The sequence below is a fragment of the Nannobrachium achirus genome (assembly GCF_963921795.1).
Source record: "Nannobrachium achirus genome assembly, chromosome: 4".
Taxonomy (NCBI): domain Eukaryota; kingdom Metazoa; phylum Chordata; class Actinopteri; order Myctophiformes; family Myctophidae; genus Nannobrachium; species Nannobrachium achirus.
Genome location: NC_137813.1, coordinates 25,992,462 through 26,013,700, shown reverse-complemented (window position 1 = coordinate 26,013,700; position 21,239 = coordinate 25,992,462). Strand labels below are relative to the sequence as shown.

Sequence of the window (21,239 nt, the reverse complement as noted above, 5' to 3'; positions counted from 1 at the left end):
CCTCTGGGGACAAGGGAGGGAGGATCGGACGGACATTGGGGATGAAGAGCAGAGATGCCTACCGTCAGGACAAGGGACGCTGTATGGCATGCTACTTCCTTTTTCTTTCTGTTCCTCTTCCTTTCCTCTCCTGCTCCATGTTTCCCAGGGGATGGCGGGCCGTGCCGGACATAAAGGAGGGCTGTGGGGATGGAGCGGTAATGGTAATAATGGCCAGACCCACCTATGACCCTCCCGTTGCGTAACACACTGTTTTACAGGACGCAAGGGAAGCCAAACCTCAGAACTCCTCAATTTTCTGCAGTGTTTTCTGAACAGAGGCACGAGGGACGTTGACTCTCTATGTGTCATACATCATGCCTTTGACAACAAGCTAACAGCCACTTACCAAGATGTCAAGAGCTGCGACTCGACGAGAAGAACGACCACTTTGTTTTCTTCTTCTTTTTTTCTCTCTTTTTTTTGGGGAAAATAACTGGAGTTAACGTTGGTTGCAAAATGAATCAAACCCAACCCTCCCGGCAGGAGGGGGAATATTGATGAGTTTTATCATCTGTGTTTACTCTTAAATGTGGACAAGAACTGATCGTTTATGTGCTGAGGGGGGGGGGGGGGGAGATGGTCGGGGAGGGGGGGCTGTAAAACTATGTATGAAATGAGGGGTGGCTCTTCCCAAACACCCCCCCCCCCCCCACACACACACACACACACACACACACACTCCCCCCAAAAATAGAAAAAAAAAATCTTAATCATTTCAACCAAACCCTTGAATCTGTGAGGAAGTAGACGTAAAAACAATAAGAAAAAAAAGCCGTTTTGTTTTAACAGTATGAAGTATTTCTTCTTCTTCTACATCTGCTGCAGCTTTACTCCTCCTCTCGTTTCTTCTTCTTCTAAAATATTGAAGCTTGAATCATCTGTTGCACCCCCTCCCCATGCACACACACTCTCTCTCTCTCACACACTCACACGCGCACACACTCACACACACAGCTTCGTCTCTGCATGAGTAATACAAAAAACAAATAATAATAATAATAAAGAATAAACAAATACATGAAGAAAAGACGAAACGCACATTCCGTTGGTGAGAATCTACTGTGTGTTGAAGGTCCTTTGTTGTCTTAATCTACAGAGGTTCCTCTTTTCTCTCTCTCTCTCCCCTCCTTTTGAAGACGCCCACCAAACATACTGTACACTACTACACACACCAGTGTTGTTTTTGACAACAAATGTTGATTTAGTTTTAGTCATAGTCTTTTTTAATAAAATGTCTTTTAGTTTTAGTCATCATTTAGTCACCTGAAAAGTTTTAGTTTTAGTCTGATTCTAGTCGACTAAATATCATAAGATTTTAGGCGACTAAATCTAGAGTTGGTTTAGTCTTGTAGATCTGCTATTTTCAGCACCTGAGAGCAACCAAACATAAAATGACTCTCTTCTCCACTAGTCCCTCCCTAACGTTTTTGTTGACAAAATTGTCAATATATTTAGTCTTAGTTTTAGTCATCACAGCTTAGTTTTTATTTTGTTTTTATTTTGTTTTTGTCAGTGGAAAAAACACAGTCGACAAACATTTTTCGTCATAGTTTTAGTCGACGAAATCAACACTGGTGGATGGCAAAGTCCAAACCACAACTATAACAAAGATAATGGTGAATGATATACTGTATAGTGCTTGGAGTGAACTGCCCTTAATAAACACTTATTGTGGGAAGAGCTTTCCCAGAAAATTGCAAGCTCATGTTGTGAGCTTCTCGATCCGCTGTTCTGAGCCAAAGCTTTCCCCATAGAAAACAGACAAAGACCCTAGTATAGAGCCCTGAGGGATTCCACTCAACCATATAGGGTTTAAAGAGGTGGTGCCATAGTTTTGTACTTTTTCTGGTTTTCATTTGTCTAGGAGGTTGACAGTACTTCATTAGACCCCCTGGTGTGGTTGTTATGAGCAATTATGTATTCCCTTTGTATTTGGGGTTTCTTCCTGGAGGCTGACACCTTGCCGATCCAAAACACAGATAAAATGACATCATATAATCATCCCTCCCCTTTTACCATTCATCCAACACTGTGGGTGTGACTAACTTCAGCTGGGTCACCACCCACCATGACAACCAGGAATACTTAATGAACTGGTGGGTGTGGCCACATAAAAACCTAATTTTAACTATTTCTGTACACCTTTTTGGATAAAAATCTTCCTTCTAGTATAATCATAATACCTGATCATGTTTTGGGGGGGCACATGGCACTTCATCTTTAAGTGAAGTCAGTAATGTCTACAGGTCTTCCAGAGACGGGGGTTTCGACACAAAGACGGAGCGACTGGAGAGAGAAAGGAGAGAACCTCTTTCGTTTTGCTTTTTGGTCGTTTTTTTCCTCCTTGTTATTGATGGTAACAGTGGTTCAGTAGACCAGTGGTTCTCAAAATGTCAAGGACCCCCAAATTGTATTGTGTATTTGGCTGCTGACCACCCCCATCTCAAAAGGCTTTGTGCCAGGGACCCCCATACGAGAGGATTATTTCTTAATTACTTTTTTAAGTGGTTAAACTGACTTTGATGCTAAAGCACCCCCTGGAACCCCCTCTGGGACCCGTGGGGGTCCCCAGACCCCTTTTTGAGAACCACTGCAGTAGACAACAGTGTAATTGCTTACGATTATGATGTTGATATTGATATAATGGTGTTGTTGTTGATGATGTTGGTGATGATGATGATGATGATGACGATGATGACGATGATGATGATGATGATGATGATATTCATGATGATGATGAGAAGGAACCTCTGTACTGTAGATCTATCTGGATTTTATGTTTTGTTTAATTATGGGTTGTGCTCAGCACATGTCCAGTTGGCTGGGATGGTCATATGCTGTATCTGACCACTTGTCCCGCTGCGGGGTGGAGCTCTGTCGCATACATTGCTCCAGGAACAAGCATCCAGGATACTAACAGCAAAAGTCCAGTTTTGATGTCAATATGTTGAAAAGGCCTGTTTTCTTTTCAGTAACAAATATTACATAATTTGGTTTAAAGCTATATGGAGCAGCACATTCACATACATTTGTCAATGTTTTATCATAAAACATAACGGTGAAATACATGTTTCCATTTCTCTCAAGTACCCCCTGTAGTACCTCTGCGTACCCCTAGTAGAGGTACACGTACCCCCTTTTGAGAAACACTGCCTTATACTATAAGGCCAAGGGCAGACAAAGCTCCACCTCCGGTTTTGACCTTAAGTGGTGCACAACGCGGCAACATTTCCTTTCCTTTAAGTCTATTTCAGTGTTTTGTTTGTCAAATGGGATAAATACTCTCTCTCTCTCTCTTCTCTCTCTCTCTCTCTCCTCTCTCGCTCTCTCTTTCTCTCTGTGCCGTGTTCGTCACATGTAAAACACAGCCAATCAAATTGCACAGGACCATGCACATCCAATCAAACTGCATGGGATGGAGTAATGATGGCTAGGTCTTTTTTTTTTTTTTTTGCCAAATTCCCAGTGTATGTGTAACTCCTGTGTAACATTCTGTTTAGATCTAGGTGTCTGTGTGCCTCTAACTTTTAACACTTGCCACTAACAGTCCTCACTATCCAACCCGATTTCATTTAAACGTATCAGAATCGATTATTATAATTTGTATTTTTTATTATTACTACGTACATTTTTCAACAGATTCATTTGGTTTTGAAGTTGTAGGATCAGTAAAATCCTCAGTGTTAATGTATCCATTTGTAACTCTATACAAGTAAGGGACCATTTGGTTCCATTTGTACACACTCATGGTTGAATTAACGCTGAGCATTTTACTCTGTACATTTTACATGGAGGCCTACGTACCACATGCTGACCAGAGAATGCACCGATACAACTGCCCAGGAATGTAACGGACACATACAACACTGAGAAAGACACATCAAATAATTATGTAGCTCCTGGCTGTGGTGTCTGTGCGCGCGTGTGTGTGTGCGTGCGTGCGTGCGCGCGTGCGTGCCAGGGGAAGGATGTTTTGGATACATCTCGTTTCACTTTTCGCTTGCTTTGCTTCCCCATTCCTTGTCTCCCAGAGGCGTCAATTGGGTATGGCAAGCTATGGCCGCTGCCATACCTTGGCTACAGGGGGAAATAATAAAATGTACTTTTCATTGAGCCTGTTGCTAAGGTATGGCAACATGACTGGTGTCTTAAGACACCAGTCATGTTGCCATACCTTAGCTTTTGCTGAACTGAAGCCACTGTTGTCTCCAGAAAATACTTTTAAGATGTCAGACTTTGAGCCACATCACTGTTTGCATGGTACTTTGACTGTGTGCGCACACGTGCATGCGTGTGCTGTGTGTGTGTGTGTGTGCGCGCACGCGTGTGCGTGCGTACTGTATGTGTGTGCATGCGTGCGTGCGTGAGAGTGTGCACGCAAGTCGGTGATGTCAGTAAACCCCCTGGATGAAACGCAGGGCCCCAACCTTCACCCGTTCATCATTGTGTTCTTTTATTACTGCCCAATAAAATCCACTAACACGCTAACTAACCACACAGCGACGTCAAGAAGCAATTGTACAAGACACTACAGGAAAAAAAGATTATAATAATAAAAACTAAACTTTTTTTTTCTTTTTTTCTAAGTACAAAAAATGCCAAAAAAAGGGAGAAAAAAAATATCTAGTTCCAGAAATGCATGTGCTATGTGCATGCCACACAGTGGGTGAACAGTCATCTCCAGGACATTAAAAAGAAAAAGCAGAATAATGAATTCAGAGGAATATAAAAATAAAAAACTGAAAATATATAGATAGATGTTTTTAAAGAAATAAAAGTAAAAAAAAGCAACATGTTTCCTTTTCCTTCTATTTTTGAGAACAAAAAAGGTTGAAAAAAGAACCCAAAAAGTCAACAAAAAAAAAAGTCTAAAAAACAAAAGAATGGACTTTGGTGTGAATCAAAGTCACATTTTGTTTTGTTATGTTGCCAGCAATTTACGGTAGACATGGGGTTGAGGCACAACACAACGATGTTCAGGAAACCACAAAAGAAATAATCTTCTTTTGAAGAAGACAGAAAATATATAATAATCATACAAAAGAAGGTACATTTCAGAAGATGATGGTATCTCCCTCCTACACAGTAAGATCCTCAGTGTTGTGAAAAGAATGGACACAAATAGACCCACAAGGGTCCATTAGTGTATCTTTACAGTGGGAGGGTATACAGGAACCAGCCATATCTGATTGATGTACCCATAAGTGGCTGTGGAACCTTTTGATCTCTCAACCCCCACCCCATCCCCTTCTCTCTCGCTCTCTCTCTCTCTTACGCTCTCACTCTGTCACACTCTCAACCTATCTCACCGCTATTTCTACCAGTGCATTTTGTAATTCCAAAACAGAATTCTTCCTAAGGAATAAAAACAAAACAAAAACAAACAAAAAAACAGAGAGAATGCCCACCTGCTGTCTTCAGATCTGTTCAATTCTTGCCTGTGTTCATTGTGTGTTTATTGGTTATTGTAATTTTACTTGATACTGACCATGATATAATACTGACCATGATACTGACATGATACAAAGTTACAAATCATGATACTAACCATGATACTGACATGATACAAAGTTACAAACCATGATACCGACTATGATACTGACCATGATACTGACCATGATGCAGTTACAAACCATGATACGGACTATGATACTGACCATGATACAAAGTTACAAACCATGATACTGACCTACTGACCATGATACTAAGTTACAAACCATGATACTGACTATGATACTGACCCACTGACCATGATACTGACATGATACAAAGTTACAAACCATGATACTAACCATGATACTGACATGATACAAAGTTACAAACCATGATACTGACTATGATACTGACCTACTGACCATGATACTGTATAATACTGACCATGATACTGACATTATACTAACCATACAATTTAGCAGACACTCTTAATCCAGAGCAATTTACAACAAGCAAGGTAATATCAGTACATCAATGCATCAAATGGAAAGAAATATTAGGTAAATCTAAGAAAAAACAGAAGCACCTATTATATATCTAGATTACATGTATGGTCATTTGAGGGTAGGAAAGTGCTACGGTAAGTGCTATGGGCTAAGGTGGAGTCTGAATAGCTGAGTCTTCAGACCACAGTTTGGGGGCCAGGAGGGCAAAGAGTCTAGGGCGAGTGGATCGCTGTCCTGGCGAATGTTCTGTTAGCATCCCTGTGTTAGCTGATCTGAGTGCACGGTGGGGTTGTAGGGTTCAATCAGGCTTTGAAGGTATGGAGGAACCATACCTTTGGTGACTTTGAAGGCCAACCGGGAGTCAGTGGAGGGTGCAGAGGAGGGGGGAAACGTGTGAGAATTTGACTGGTTGAAGACCAACCGTGCTGCGGAATTTTGAATCAATTGGAGAGGCTTAAGTCTACATTACTTCACCAACACAATGTTATGTTACACAACACCACATGAATAGAAACAGTGGCTGTTAATTACATACTAATAAAGGACTGTTATTCAAAGGTCGGAACTAGGACCCGCCACAGTGGTGTCCAACCGGACTTAAACCGGAATATTTAACGACATGGTCAAGGTAGTCAAAGGTTTGTGCGGTACAAAGATATCTGGGTTGTAAGGCCAGATATCTTGGGAACTGAATATTAGTTGGTTGAGGTTGAACTGTCCTGATGTCTTGAAGGTAGAATCATGGATAGGTCTGTGTCCGTTGTCCATTGTCCGATGTCTTGTTTTCCTGTTGTCCGGTAGTGTCCGGTGCTGAGAGGAGTTCTGTTGGGAGATCCTGGGGAGCGCTGTTGGATCTGCCCTTGCCCGGAGAATGTGGGCCTTTATATACCCTCCGCTGAGTGGGTCGAGTCATTCCTGTGATGTCAGAGTGACTCAGCTATATCCATATCTGGAGTCTGTGATGTCATATTTGGAGGTTCAGCCAGCTCCATATATGGAGATCCATGTGATGATATTAATCTCCATATATGGGAATCCATGTGTTATACCAACTTAGAAGGCAACAAGCCAGAGGATGTGGAAAGCCTTCGTAACAGTGGCACTGATCTTTTTTGAGTGACATCAATGAATGAATAAACAAAATAAGATTATTCCCTTTGCAAAGTAGGCCTATCCGTCTGTCTTTCAATGTAATGAGATACATAAAGTGGTTCCTGTAAATACGCCAAAAAGCATACTATGAGCTCTTTGAGCCACAAAATTGTTATTGTTAAAAAAGGTTAATATATCTCAAAAATGATACCAGCACAAAAAATTTAATAAAATGTACAGCACAATTCAAGCACTAAAGAATGACACCATTTTTATATGTGTTCATCATATTGGGTGCCAACTTCACAGAGGTGCTTAAGCTTTGCCTTTCTGTTTAGTGCAAAAGGAGAGAGAGAGAGAGATGGCTGAAGAAATACTGAACTAGCTGAGGAAATACAGAAATACATTATTTTCAAAATTAACTTTTATTTCTACATTTTTTTATTATTTGATTTATTCCTTTATTTATTTTAAAATATGGCAGCTCTGGCCCACCATAGTTTCCTTGACCCATTCATCGTAATGATCTTCATAAATGTCTGTGTTATTTCTTTTTTTATGTCCAGGTTTAAATGCAGAGGCGTCAATTGGGTATGTCAAGGTAGGCAGCTGCCCGTTGCTAAGGTATGGCAACATGACTGGTGTCTTGGCGTGCGTGCAAGACACCAGTCATGTTGCCATACCTTAGCTTTTGCTTAACTGACGACACTGTTCAAATGTTCTCCCTGACTTCCGCCATGTTCTTGCGTATGGTGGCGTAGCGGATTAACTTGATTTCACTGCCTCCTGTGCCTAGCTCTTCATCCCAGAGGTACTCGGGGGACAGGACCTTGGTGGGCTTGTTGACCACCAGGTATCTGTTGACGTGGCTCTCCTCCTGCCACTTGGCTTCCACTCCCACCAGCTTGTCTGCCTCCAGGTTGGCCCAGCAAGCCGTGACCAGTGCATGCACCTCGCCCACCCCTCCTCCAAAGAAACCCCCAGCATAGTAGAAATCCCCTTTGCCGTATGGGAAGTAAGCGGTAGATGCGGTGCGTCGCTCGTAGCTGAAGTCATTTCGGTCACTTTTGTGCAGCCAGGGATTAAGGACGGCCACCTGGATATAGATAAATATAATTTAATGTTTGATCTTAATGATAAACAATTTAGATAATCTATTATGACATGTTCACCACACACATATTCAGTGACTCAACTCAAATCAGTCTGGTTGTAAATAGTATCAAGAACCAAGAAAACAAAGTGCTACATGCTACAAAGTAACTAGGAAAGTAGGTACTAGCATCTGCCTAAATAACATACTATACCAGTAAGACGCCGAAGGGCAAAAAGCGACCTCAGCCTAAAGGGTGAGGTCGCACCCTCCGTCTTGGCCATATATGGATTCTGTTAGTGTGGTTCCCCTAACAGCATCATCTGGGAATACCCATATATGGACTTTTATTTTATTTTATCCTGCCCATATATGGAGTCTGGTTGGCCTGACAGATATATGGAGATCTGTGTATATGGAGATCTGGGCATATTGGTTAGACTGACATGCATGTATATATATATATATATATATATATATATATATATATATATATATATATATATATATATATATATATATATATATATATATATAGACATTCACAGATAAGAGTCATCTGGTAATGTCAGAATGAGTAGTCAGCCATATATGGAGTTCTGGGTGATGTCAGTGATGTGAGTTGATGATGTCAGTGTTGGTCAGCTCCATATATGGAGGTCCATGACATCAAGGACAGGGATCTCCATATATGGGCAGGTCAGCCTCCATATATGGCAAAAAAAAAGGTTTCATACAACTGTACATTGTGCAAGTACAGTAACGGCAGGGGAAGCCGCTAAGAACATAGGCAAACATCTGAGCTATCCGTGTGCAAAAGTTAGAGCCTGTAGAACCAACCATACAGACATACTTACTCGTTATGTGACAGTCCTATGATGTCTTTGACGTATGATATACAATCCCTTTTATGCCCTTATATGGAGATCCCTGTCTGTAGAACCAACCGTCTCAGTCCTTGTCCCCTTTTATGGGCATATTGGTTGGATCAGCGGTTCAACTGAAACATTTTGTACATCAGAGATCTCCATATATGGGCATACAAGGGACATGGACGGAATGTGATGTCACAGATATCCAGGGTTTGATCTTTGATGAGGTGATGTCACAACGATGTGATGTCACAATGTCAACAATTGAGCCTATATTGAAGGAGGTACAGACAAGATGTGACGGATCTCATAGTTAAAGGGATATTCCACTTTCAAAAAAACCTTTTCGTCACTTTATCATCTAATCAGGCTTTTATGAACACCCTGAAAGGTTTTAATTTACTTCATTCAATATTTAAATATTTGATGTAAATGTTATCTGTCCCCCCAGGCTCAGGGCCTCTCCACATACACACCCATTGTAACTTCAAACTCCATTTTAACCATGATAGATTCATTAAAAACACATTATTTTTTCTGGTTACTCATACTACCCTCCTAATACGTGAGCAGGCCGTGTTTTTTCCATAACCTTTTTCATTTATTTTTAATAATTCTTTGGGAAAATGAGAAAAAATAAATACAAAACAAAATTGGCCCCGAGCCTGGGGAGGCAGACTCATGCAAGGGTTATGCAAGTATTTTTGAAAGTGGAATATCCCTTTAACTGCGACCTACGGTTTCAATAACATACACAAAAATCTGCAGGAACAGTGTCCAAAAATGTGTTTTGGAAAAGTCGGCCTGATGGTGACGCTAGAAGAGGGCCATGTGAGAAATGAGGGGTGGAGGTTGTGATTTGCCATTCAAGGAGTGTTGTGCAAAGTTTGGCATTGATAGGGCCAACGGTGGCAGAGATAGGGCATAAGTGTGATGTGACGGACAGACTGACAGACTGACTGACAGCCGGTGGAGCTTTTCACAGTACGGTAACTGCGACCTGGCGGTCTTAACAAGGTTAAATATTTCATGATAATAAAAATGAAAATAAGAAGGTTAAGAGCTTCAGGATTATTAGACTCGCTAGCTATAAGCATCTCTCATCCAAATACAATCTCCCCCTCTCAATTTTCATGAACTCACCAGCCGACCAAGGATCTCAGCACCAACACGGCTGTGGAACTTCATGTCGACATCCACACAGTATATGTAGTCGGCTTCGTAGCGTATGCGTTCCTCAATGCTCTCCTGGATGAACTGCATTCTCCTCATGGAGATCTCCTGCCAGCGGCTGTATTTAGGCACTTTGATGATATGGAGCCGTCTGCCTGCTGCCATGGTCACATTGGGTACGGCATCAGGCTGGTCAGTGAAAACATAGAAGTTCACAGCCAGTCCCACCTTCAAGAGTAGATGGACTGATTAGCCAAGTTCATCAAAACACATTTCCCGAATGGAATACTTATTGATAATGTTTGTTAAAAAATAAATAGGCCAAGTACTCTATGTGAAAAGTTTCTCAGATAACAAGTGGAACCCCATAATTATGTTTTAATGATATTATGGACTCATTTATGTTCTCCTTGTGTCTCACCATGTAGTGTTGCTCTGCTGTCTCTAAGAAGTCTTGTAGATAACGAATATATCTGAATGAAAAGACGAGTAAAAAATTAATTTGTCACGTAAGAGAACAGATGAAAAAACTATTCCTGAAACAGACACGTTGCTGGAGAGTGTTTCACTTAACCAAAGCAACATTACCATAGAAGTGCAATACATATGATATATCAAACTTACTTTGCAACTGCAAACACAGTGGTTGCAATGACAATATTCTGCGCCTTGGTGGCCTCATCTATGATGACAGGGTCAAAGGTGCCATCCCAAACAATAGGCGCCAGCCATGGAGTAACTGTTAGAACATCTTGTCGCCTTCAACAACAAACATTATGGAGCAAAGTAGATTCTGTTGCTGGGCTGATCAACTGACCTAGAGATTTGTGTTTGAAAATATCTTGTCTGATATACAATATACTGTAGCCTACTTACCTCGGCTGCATGATTTTGGCCTGTTGGGTGTCCTGCCTGAAAAGTGTATAAAATAAATAAATAAAGAATTTGAATTGGATCCCTGAGTTCTCACATAAGACCTATTAGAGCTGGGGTGGTTTAAGTTACATGTAATTCTCTGATTCTGTACAATCTCACCACACAGTTTATTTATTTATGCATGCATTTTATTGCAACTGGCAGGTCACCAACGTGCAGTCTCAGGAAGAGTACACAGATGATTAAACCCATATTTGATGAAGCCCACATTCCTTAACACTCTTCAATGCCCTGTGAGCAATTTCAGATGTGGTATTTGTAATCACTGCACCAACATTGTAAAAAATTGCTTTGTGGATGTTTTCAGTTCAGAAATCTTGCTAATTGCAACACTTCTCATGTGGTGTATAGATTAGAATGTGACTGGTTGGTTTTACATTGGACACTAACTTCGTACGTGCACTGACTTTGAGACAGATTGGCTGAACACAAGTAGGCTATACGGAATGGGAATCCCAACTATCCCATGGCGGAACACAACAAAAGGGCTGCTCACGTCAATCCGAACTCCTTAAAAACCATGGCAATTCAGGTCATTCCCAGATCTGTGACAGGTGATGACAGACCAGGCAGCAAGGGAGAGCTCTTGAAATTGAAGCTCATATACAAGAATGAAATTGCTTGCTTTTCCCATTAGTGGCCCAGCAGATGTCACAATTTCACCTCCTACACTACAGGCTGCAGAAGTGAATACATCCCATTCAAGTGAACAAGGTTTTGTCCGACTTTACACTTGTAAAACATTTTCATAAATACTTTGTTTCAATCGCTAGTCTTATTATGACATTTGTTTAGTAAATTATGGTCCACTTTACTTTGAAATAAGTGATAAAGTAGGGTATATGCTTCTAGGGCTTCTATTGGTTATATCGAGTGAAGCCTCGCTGCGGTTGCAGCCAATAGCAGTCATTTCTGGTTTCTTTTCCAAAATGGCGATTCATTACATGTGATTCAAGGTTGTGCTTTATTGTTACATCTTATACAGGTACATAAGAGAAAACATATTTGTTATTTTTGTTTGGCTTCCATGACCAATGTTGTTCTGAGTACCTCTGGTTTACTCGAGTTACCTTAATTGCCTAGTGCCTAGCCAACATTTATGTTAACGTCTTTGTGTTTTGTATTGATTATTTTCAGTGTCGCGGTATCCCCTCTAAGATTCACCACCCTGCTGTCCCTCCATATTTGGGCAGGAAACATCATTGTGTCATATTCCACATTGACACCACAGAACGACGTTTAATAGACCTGTCTTGGTAACTAAATATGTACTGCAGTGTGGGCAGGGAGGATACAGAGAGGATATTGTGATTGACACACACACACACACACACACACACACACACACACACACACACACACACACACACACACACACACACACACACACACACACACACACACACACACACACACACACACACACACACACACACACACACACACACACACACACACACACACACACACACACACACACACACACACAGAAAGTTTGAGAATTACATAAAATCGAGCGGTTTAAACAGCTCACCATATTTTCACCACCATTCTCACTGGTATGGGTCGCCATGTAGAGTTCACACTACCAAAGCAGACAAATGTGGCAATGGCACAGTCATGCAACAGCACAATATGGATTCATTGGTCAGAAACCTGCTTGCTCACATGCTCAGTAAGAAAAAGCTAAATTAATGTATTGTTGAGAATGCAGGTCAACATGAACAGTGAAATAAAATATAAGGATGCTGGTCGACAAGTGCCTTTTGTATTTTGGAAAGGATCCTGACGACTGTAAACTGCTTACGTATTATATAGACCCTATATATTATAATAGAGTATAACGATCTAAATAGGCTATGTATAATTATACAATAGGTAGTTCCGACGAAGCAATCTGATTGGTTGAAATAACTATCTAACTCAAACAAAAATAATCTGCTGTCCCATGTGAAGGTCAGACATAATAGCGAAATCTGGCAATTAGAAAATTACACATTTCTATTGAATATCATAATTACAATGAAATTAAGTCATCGTGTGTTAAGGGTAATTGTTGTATAATCGCAATATTACAGGAGAAAGGAGAGGCTCGCACACCGTCATAGGCTCCCAGGTATATTTATTTAGCAACGTTTCGACCCCATGTGGGTCTTCATGGGCCTGTGCACATGGGGTCGAAACGTTGCTAAATAAATATACCTGGGAGCCTATGACGGTGTGCGAGCCTCTCCTTTCTCCTGTACGTATTATTTTTTTGCTTAGCACCCGGAAAATCTTTTACAAGATGTGCGTACTACTTGGTTTTTTCTGACTTATAATCGCAATATTACACTCGAGGGTCGTGCTTTATCATGATTATCTGCACTTCAGCCCTGCCTGCGGAACGCGACTGTCTCGTTCCTGCAGCAAGGCTGGCGTGCCGATTGATAATCAGGATAAGGTACAGCCCTTTTGCAAATTGCTTAAATAAGAATCTGTCAGTCTTCCCTATTGTCTGTGGATACTCTGTCCAACATCCTTGAATAAGTTTGCGGCGTACAGGGGTTTCATCATATTGCTTTAAATATGCCCCATAAGACAAGTTTCTCTTATTCTTCCTTCTTATTTCTGCTCTGCCTCTTGAAATAATTCCCCTTTATATCATCATTGAATTTGGATAATATGTTATCGAACATTGAAAAGTTCAAAATAGCATTAGAATTGAGTAGGCCTGGCCTAGTTTAAAGAGCTTACCATTCCCCCACCACTAGTCTCTCTGGTATCGCCTGCCATATCAGGTTTTCAACAGCAGAGGTCCCACTAGCAAAGCAGACAAATGTGACAATGATTAAACAGAACTACTATGTAACTAATGTAGACCTAATTGTTCACATGCTCAATGAAACAGAAAAACAAACACGGCCATTATGACCTACCACGGTATCTAATAAGGGTGCCTAGATTTATTTTTACATCTTTGTGTTTTCTATTGATAATTTTCAGTGTCGGGATATCCCCATCCCTGCTGTCCCTCCATATTTGGGCAACTAACAAAATCAGTGTGACATCATCAGTGGTGGAAAAAGTACTCACATGTTTTACTTAAGTAAAAGTATCAATACTGCAATATAGAAATACTCTGTAATGCTGCATTCACACTGCAGATATATAGGCCTAGTTGAACGTTTAGCTTGCTTGGTCAATGTTATCTCAATGGAAACCAGCTTTAAAGATACAGGACATACACAGAACAAAGCTTTGGAAGCTTTAAAGCTGGTTTCCATTGAGATAACATTGACCAAGCAAGCTAAACGTTCAACTATATATCTGTAGTGTGAATGAGGCATTAGGGTGCCCTCAGACCAAAATACCTATGAGAGTGGAATCCGCATTCCTCCAATGCATTTCAATGAGAAGGGAGCGTTTTTTGCAGAAATCCTCTACTGGCATGAAACCGCTTCACTCTCATTGAAATGCATTGGCAGAATGCGGATTCCACTCTCATAGGTACTTTGGTGTGTGGGCACCCTTAGGGTGCCCTCACACCAAAATACCTATGAGAGTGGAATTCGCGTTCCGCCAATGCATTTCAATGAGAAGGGAGCGTTTTTTGCAGAAATCCTCTGCTGGCATGAAACCGCTTCACTCTCATTGAAATGCATTGGCGGAACGCGGATTCCACTCTCATAGGTATTTTGGTGTGAGGGCACCCTTACAAGTAAAAGTCCAGAATTCAAAATGTACTTTAGTAAAAGTATGAAAGTATTGGCATCAAAATTTACTTAAAGTACTAAAAGTAAAAGTACAAAATATTTGAAAATAGCAGATCTACAAGCTCACAACGTGTCGCGATGCGACGCGTTGTGAGCTTGTAGATCGGCTATTTTCAAATAGCCTAGGTATAAAATAGGGTTAAAGTGGTTAATGTTTGTTTTATAATATTATAATTTATATCTGCAAAGTAACTAGTAACTAAAGTTTTCAAATAATTGTAGTGGATTAAAAGTACAATATTTGGATCCGAAATGTAGTGGAGTAAAAGTAAAAGTATTGGAAATTGGAAATACTCAAGTAAAGTACAAATACCTCAAAACTGTACTTAAGTACAGTACTTAAGTAAATGTACTTAGTTAGTTTACACCACTGGACATCATCCACATTGACACAACAGAACGACAGGAAAACCACACTGTTATAGGCTTAACCAGCCTTAATCCTAAACTTAACCTGAGTAGAACTATGTCTAAACCTAAGCTTATTTCTAACCTTATCCTGAGTAAAACAAATTTACAAGAACCACTGGTCCGCCAAATAAATTAGGGCAAGCACGTTTTGGGTCGAGCTTTCCAGTTACCCCAGTTGGCCTGTTTTATTTTAGGGGCACAGAGGAAAAATATCAGGGCTTGCAAGGCCATCAAATAAAATGACTTTAAGTCCATGGACTTAATTTAATTTTATACATACAATTACAGTTTATAAAAATAAAACGGTCTATTTAAAAAAATAATCTATTGGTTAAAATTACCAATATTTGTAGAAACAGTGTAAAAGTTTCAAAACTAAGGTTGGACTAATCAAAGTCACTTCAATGATGCTTGTTCCTGGCCATCATTGTAGTGCCAATAAGGATGCTAAAGCAACCCTCTAGTGCAGGGGTCTTCAACGTTTTCAGGCCAAGGACCCCTTAGTTGAGAGAGATACCTTGAGAGGACCCCCATAACCTTTTCATAGATTCCATATAGTTTCATGTTTTACAGCACAATCATCAGTGTAATTTGGATTCATGTCAATGTGTGTTTTCAGATATTTTACAATACTTAATAAACTTGACCGTTCACTCTGTACTTAGTCAGCTCTTTCCCCCCTCCAAAGCTCTTTGCCGAAAATAGCCGATCTACAAGCTCACAACGTCTCGCAGTGCGAGGCGTTGTGAGCTTGTAGATCTGCTATTTTTGGCTAAAGTTCTCCAGATATGGACGTTAGGGTTCAAGTGGTTAATATAGAAAAGGAGGGAAAAAAGGTATCTCTCACACAAAGATTTGGAGGGCCCCCTGTAGTAACTGAGGACCCCCTGTTGAAGACCCCTTGCTCTAGTGTAATATTGCTTAAATGTAAGGGGAGTTCAAAGTTCTGCAACTCCTTACCTCAAATGTTGTGACGAAAAGAGGAACCTTTGGAGAAATAAAAAAAGCTGGATGAGTCATACGGCCACAGTAAAAGAATGTATTTTTACCACCCATTGAGTACCCTGTTGCCTATCGTTACTTCGACCTCATGCCATCAGGGCGAAGTGGGAAAAGGGGGGTCCTCCCTATGTTCCCCATGCAGGTTCTATGTTCCCCACTTCCCCCCCCAAAAGGTTCTATGTTCCCCAGGTTCTATGTTCCCCACCCACCCTCCCAACAAAAAGGTTCTATGTTCCCCGCTCAACCAAAAAAAGGTTATACTGTATGTCATAGAACCAGATGTCCAGGTGCCCAGTCGTCCGGATACCCGGATATGTCCAGATGTCCCTAGTGACCCCTGTCCCATAGTATTCGTAATTTCTCCCCATTATTGTGTGTTTTGAGTTATTAATAATTAGAAATGAATGTTTCCTGCATTTTTGGATAGAACCTTTTTTTGTGGGGAACATAGAACCTGGGGAACATAGGACTTTTTTTTGGGGGGGGGGGGGGGTAAGTGGGAACATAGAACCTTTTTTGTGGGGGTAAATGGGGAACATAGAACCTGGGGAACATAGGTACGTTCCCCTTTTACTTAATTAAAACATGTGAGTACTTTTTTCAAACACTGCTAAATAACTACAATGTCAAACAAGCAATTCAAGCCCACATAGTCCTGGGTCATAGTCAGAAGTCAAGTCTATCCATTTTCTTTAGGCTACAAACATTGCAGAAAATTATGCCAATAATGTCACATAAAACTTACCAACTGAGACAAAGCAGCACTGCTCCAAGGAAAACGAGTAGAACATAAGCAAGCTGCCCTTTAAACAATACATAATTAATATCCTGATATTGAATATTGTTTGGATTTAACTTGTTATTCTAAGTATTATTCATAGTATTAATAGAGTAAATAAATAGTCCACTCACGTTTCAACATATTCAATTGAGTCAAATGAATAACAGAGGCAATGATCTGTCAAGTAGACAAAGTGAACCTGTGAACGCCCGGCTTAAAAGGATATTCACTTTCAAATAAAATAACCAATAAAACATAGGACTAGGCCTATACAGACCCATAGGGAGAAGTGAATATCCTGTACTACTCTGTGCCTACAAGTTTCCAGTGTTCCATGAGCCCCTTGCGTGAAATGTGGGCATCACTTCCTGTTCCTCTCAGCTGTTTCATTCTGACTGGTTGATGTTGCTGCTGTGAGCCTGTGACACCTGAATCTCTGCATGGTGATTACTTGGTGCTTTGTTAAATAATTTGAATCAGCTGTGTGGAGGAAGTGAAGACCACATTAACACACACACCCTTTTCCCCAGTAAACTCCTTGGGCAACTTGTGGATAGGCCTATATAAAAAATAAATGACAAAAGGAATGGAAAAATCACAGACCCCTCAAGCATCATCATTAAAATATCACAGTAAAACACACTCAAAGAGAAATTGTTATAAACCTTTTTATTAAGATATCTTTTAAATTCATGTAGACATTTTCTCTATGATGTTTCTTTTTTACAGTAGTTAATGTGCAATTACCTTGGATAATGTTGGGTCACAGTAACAGGGCTTTCACAAAGTTATTGGCACTTGGAACACGGAGAGAACAGGATGAGCATTATAGGAGTATTGGTGCTACGGGGTTACAGAGTGCTAGGAGCAGGGGCAAAGACATGGGCAGACCATTACTGTACAAGTTTCCAAGAAGCGCTGTTTCTGGGTAAATATATACCTCATGCTGCAAGTGCACAACAAACAATCTGACTTCTATGTGTGCCTCTATATAGAATATACAGTATCTATACATGTATATAATAATAGTATATATGTACTGTATAGTGATATAAGGTTTCCCATGCCACGGCTTTATTCAAGTGTGTAGGTCTATGTGTATATGAAAGTGTAAACAAAGATGCTGATGTGTACAGAAACTATAAATTACTGGACACACAAAAACATGTCTTTTCAACTTATTAACCATTTGTCTTCAAATGCAGAGGGGCAAGTACAAACCACAGAAACCCATTTTGTGATATTTGAGGTTAGTAATTTTCTGCTGAATGCTAAAGACCAGCTTGTTTGACCATGTTGCACTTTAAAGTGTTGCAGCAGAAGTGACATGGACCTGTCTGCTTCATCTTGCCTGTAGAGCCAGGGTCGTCTTTGCTTTTAAACATTTTAGCGCCATCTTTCTTTCAGTTTATACTTTAATACTACTATAATGGAGAACATTCACCAGCCATTTCCATTTAAGACTAAAACATACCAGTTGAGGGACGATGTTAATGTCTCATTCTGACTTAAGATGAGCTAGGCCTCTCAGTTTCTACTTTCATACTACTATGGAGAAACATGCCCCGTTTCCTGAGACTGCTTTGAAAGACAAGGGCAAATTGGCCAGGCCCATGTGCTGGTTGCTTGTTCCGTTACTATGCATGTCTTCATCAAACTCAGAGAGGCACAGAGCCATTACGACCTGCAATCTGTGCAACCTGCAGCCAACTATCACTCGTCTAACCAGCCGTGGAGGCAAGGACCAGTGCTGGTTCATTGAAGCTGGAATGGATCACTACACTGTATGATGTGGTACATTGTGAGCCGCATATAGCAAGCATGTGGGTGACGTGCTTGCTGTATGCTGCTCCAATATTAATGTAGAAATCATGGCTTCTGTCCCATTACTTTATGTGATTCCATAGTGCTCAATGTTATCCTCTTTGTAAAAGCCACAGCGCTACAAAGACACGTCGTCATTGAAAATCAGCTTGAGAAACCAATTGGCGACCAGTCATCTGACACTTCTGCACTGGGTTTCAGTGACACCAAACTGTGGAGACTGTGAAGAATCTTCTTCCACTTTAGAAATAAACCCACACCCCTGCACCAAATTGTTACATCTTGTGTGATTCCTGTGGCCAGCAGACTTGTCTGAGTTTCTGTTTAAAGCAAATCGTTTTACTAAGCTTTTTTGTTTAGCTCCCTTCATTATCCTCATCCTCAACACATCTAGATAACACCCATTTTCCTTTACCATATTACTCACCAAATATTGGCAAATTGACTCAATTACCTTGAGTGAGAAGCAAACAATTCTAAACAGTACATCTTTCTTTAGCAAAATACTAACTGCAGTAAGACAATACAAACAGTGAGGAAATGAACATAATACGAGACATTTGAAAGGAGTAAACCAGAGTTCTTTAGGGCAGTGGTTCCCAAACATTGGGCCTGGACCATTTGTGAAAAGTAAATATCCTTTTAGTATTTTGTATCCTACATTTTGTTTTTAAATAATTTCATTTCAAAAGATTATACATTTTGAATTGTTCATGAACTCATTTAAATATGTTTCTAAAGAATTTCATGACTAAATAAATCAAAGACAAATCAAAAGGAATTCCATAAGTTAGGGAGATAAAAAAAAACACACAAGATTACTACAGTAGTAGAAAAATAATAGCAGATCGATCTGCTATTTTCACTAGTTGGGTCCCAGGGAGACAACTAATTTCTCTTTGGGGTCTCAAACGTTTGGGAACTACTGGTTTAGGGTGTGACAACTATGCCGGACAGCAAAATCCTGAGTGTTAATACAACTCTCTGCGACTATTAGTTTGAGGGAAGCAATCGCACTTGGCTGACAAATAGCCAGCGCTGTGTTTTCGCAGAGTTCCACACAGGTCCGACTGAAATCGCCATCACTGTGGATGTGGGGTTTCAGATCTGGATGTGTCAGCAATACTGACAAAATGCAAGTTTGATTAATGACAGTCATAATCAAACCTGCACATATATCTTGTTCCTTTTCCCCTAAAACTGAAAACGTGTGACTGGGTTTGACACACAGATGTAATAAGATGCATTAAAAGCCAGTGTTCTTGCGGTGGTTTGTCACTTTTCAATAGGATGTTTGTGCCAGCGGTTCCGTACCAAGGTACCACTGCTGTGTCAAACATACAAATCCATCAATAGCGCTGCACAGTAAACTCCTAAGTGTTAATTTAAGAGAGTGTACAAATGTAATTCATTTGTGACATTTACTGTGCTGTAAACAATTACAGCTAAACTAGAGGCCAGAGAGTGTAAGAATGGAACTATTGGGGCCACTTTCGACTCTCAAGATTTAAATTCACATCCAGGATTTTGCTGTGTAATAAACAACACCAAAGCTGCTAACCCTACAGCACAACAGCCATTATAGACCCTAACAACGTATCTCCATCACCAGACAACTGGAATATTTAATCATTCTCAATCTTTTTCAGATCTACATGCCAGAACACATGCATGCCAACCGTTATCATGGATTAACTTGCAGATATAAACATTTAACACCAACTTCCCTGATGCTTCAGCAAGATGGAATCGGGTACAAAAAACAAAACAAAAACACAATTAATAGAAACGGGTGCGTAGGGGTCTCTCACACCAATTCTAAACAGGAGCGTCCAACAAGAGAAGACAAGAACATTTGTGACAGATCTCAACAGTCTTGTTGAATATTTACATTGAGTATGTAACACTCATTTACAAAAGATGGGCAACAAAGAATAACATCATACATCACTCCTAAAGCCTATATTACACTTCGGCGAATTTATGAAGGATAAATTAGGCTTTATTCTTTAGATGACAACTTTTCCCCCTTCCTAAAAAGGTGCGTGAAGAACTGGTTAATCTCATTAAGGTGCAGGAACCTCTCTCTTAGCTCTCCTGGAAGGTGCAAAAATCATCACAAATATAATGTGATGATACATTGTTTAACTTTTAAACTCATGTCAAATTCCAAAGAAAACTGTTAGCCACTCTGCATTTGCTTTGTAAGTAGCAGATAATACAGCATGGCTACAATAATACAAGATGTTTTTAGCAAAGAACCCCCCCCCCCCACACACACACACACACACACCCTCCCTGACAGCAGACAACCACAAC

At 40.3% G+C, this 21,239-nt stretch overlaps 1 protein-coding gene across 1 annotated transcript; it reads right to left on the bottom strand.

The window, feature by feature from the left end:
• Positions 1-7,785: 7,785 nt before the first annotated feature.
• LOC308282791 (histo-blood group ABO system transferase 2-like) lies at positions 7,786-11,098 on the bottom strand (the record flags this gene model as incomplete). The annotated part of the gene is made up of 5 exons (XM_080723178.1): positions 7,786-8,169; positions 10,182-10,439; positions 10,633-10,684; positions 10,836-10,970; positions 11,088-11,098. The coding sequence occupies 5 exons, from the start codon at positions 11,096-11,098 to the stop codon at positions 7,786-7,788; spliced, it is 840 nt and encodes a 279-aa protein (XP_080579304.1).
• Between the last annotated feature and the right edge of the window lie 10,141 nt (positions 11,099-21,239).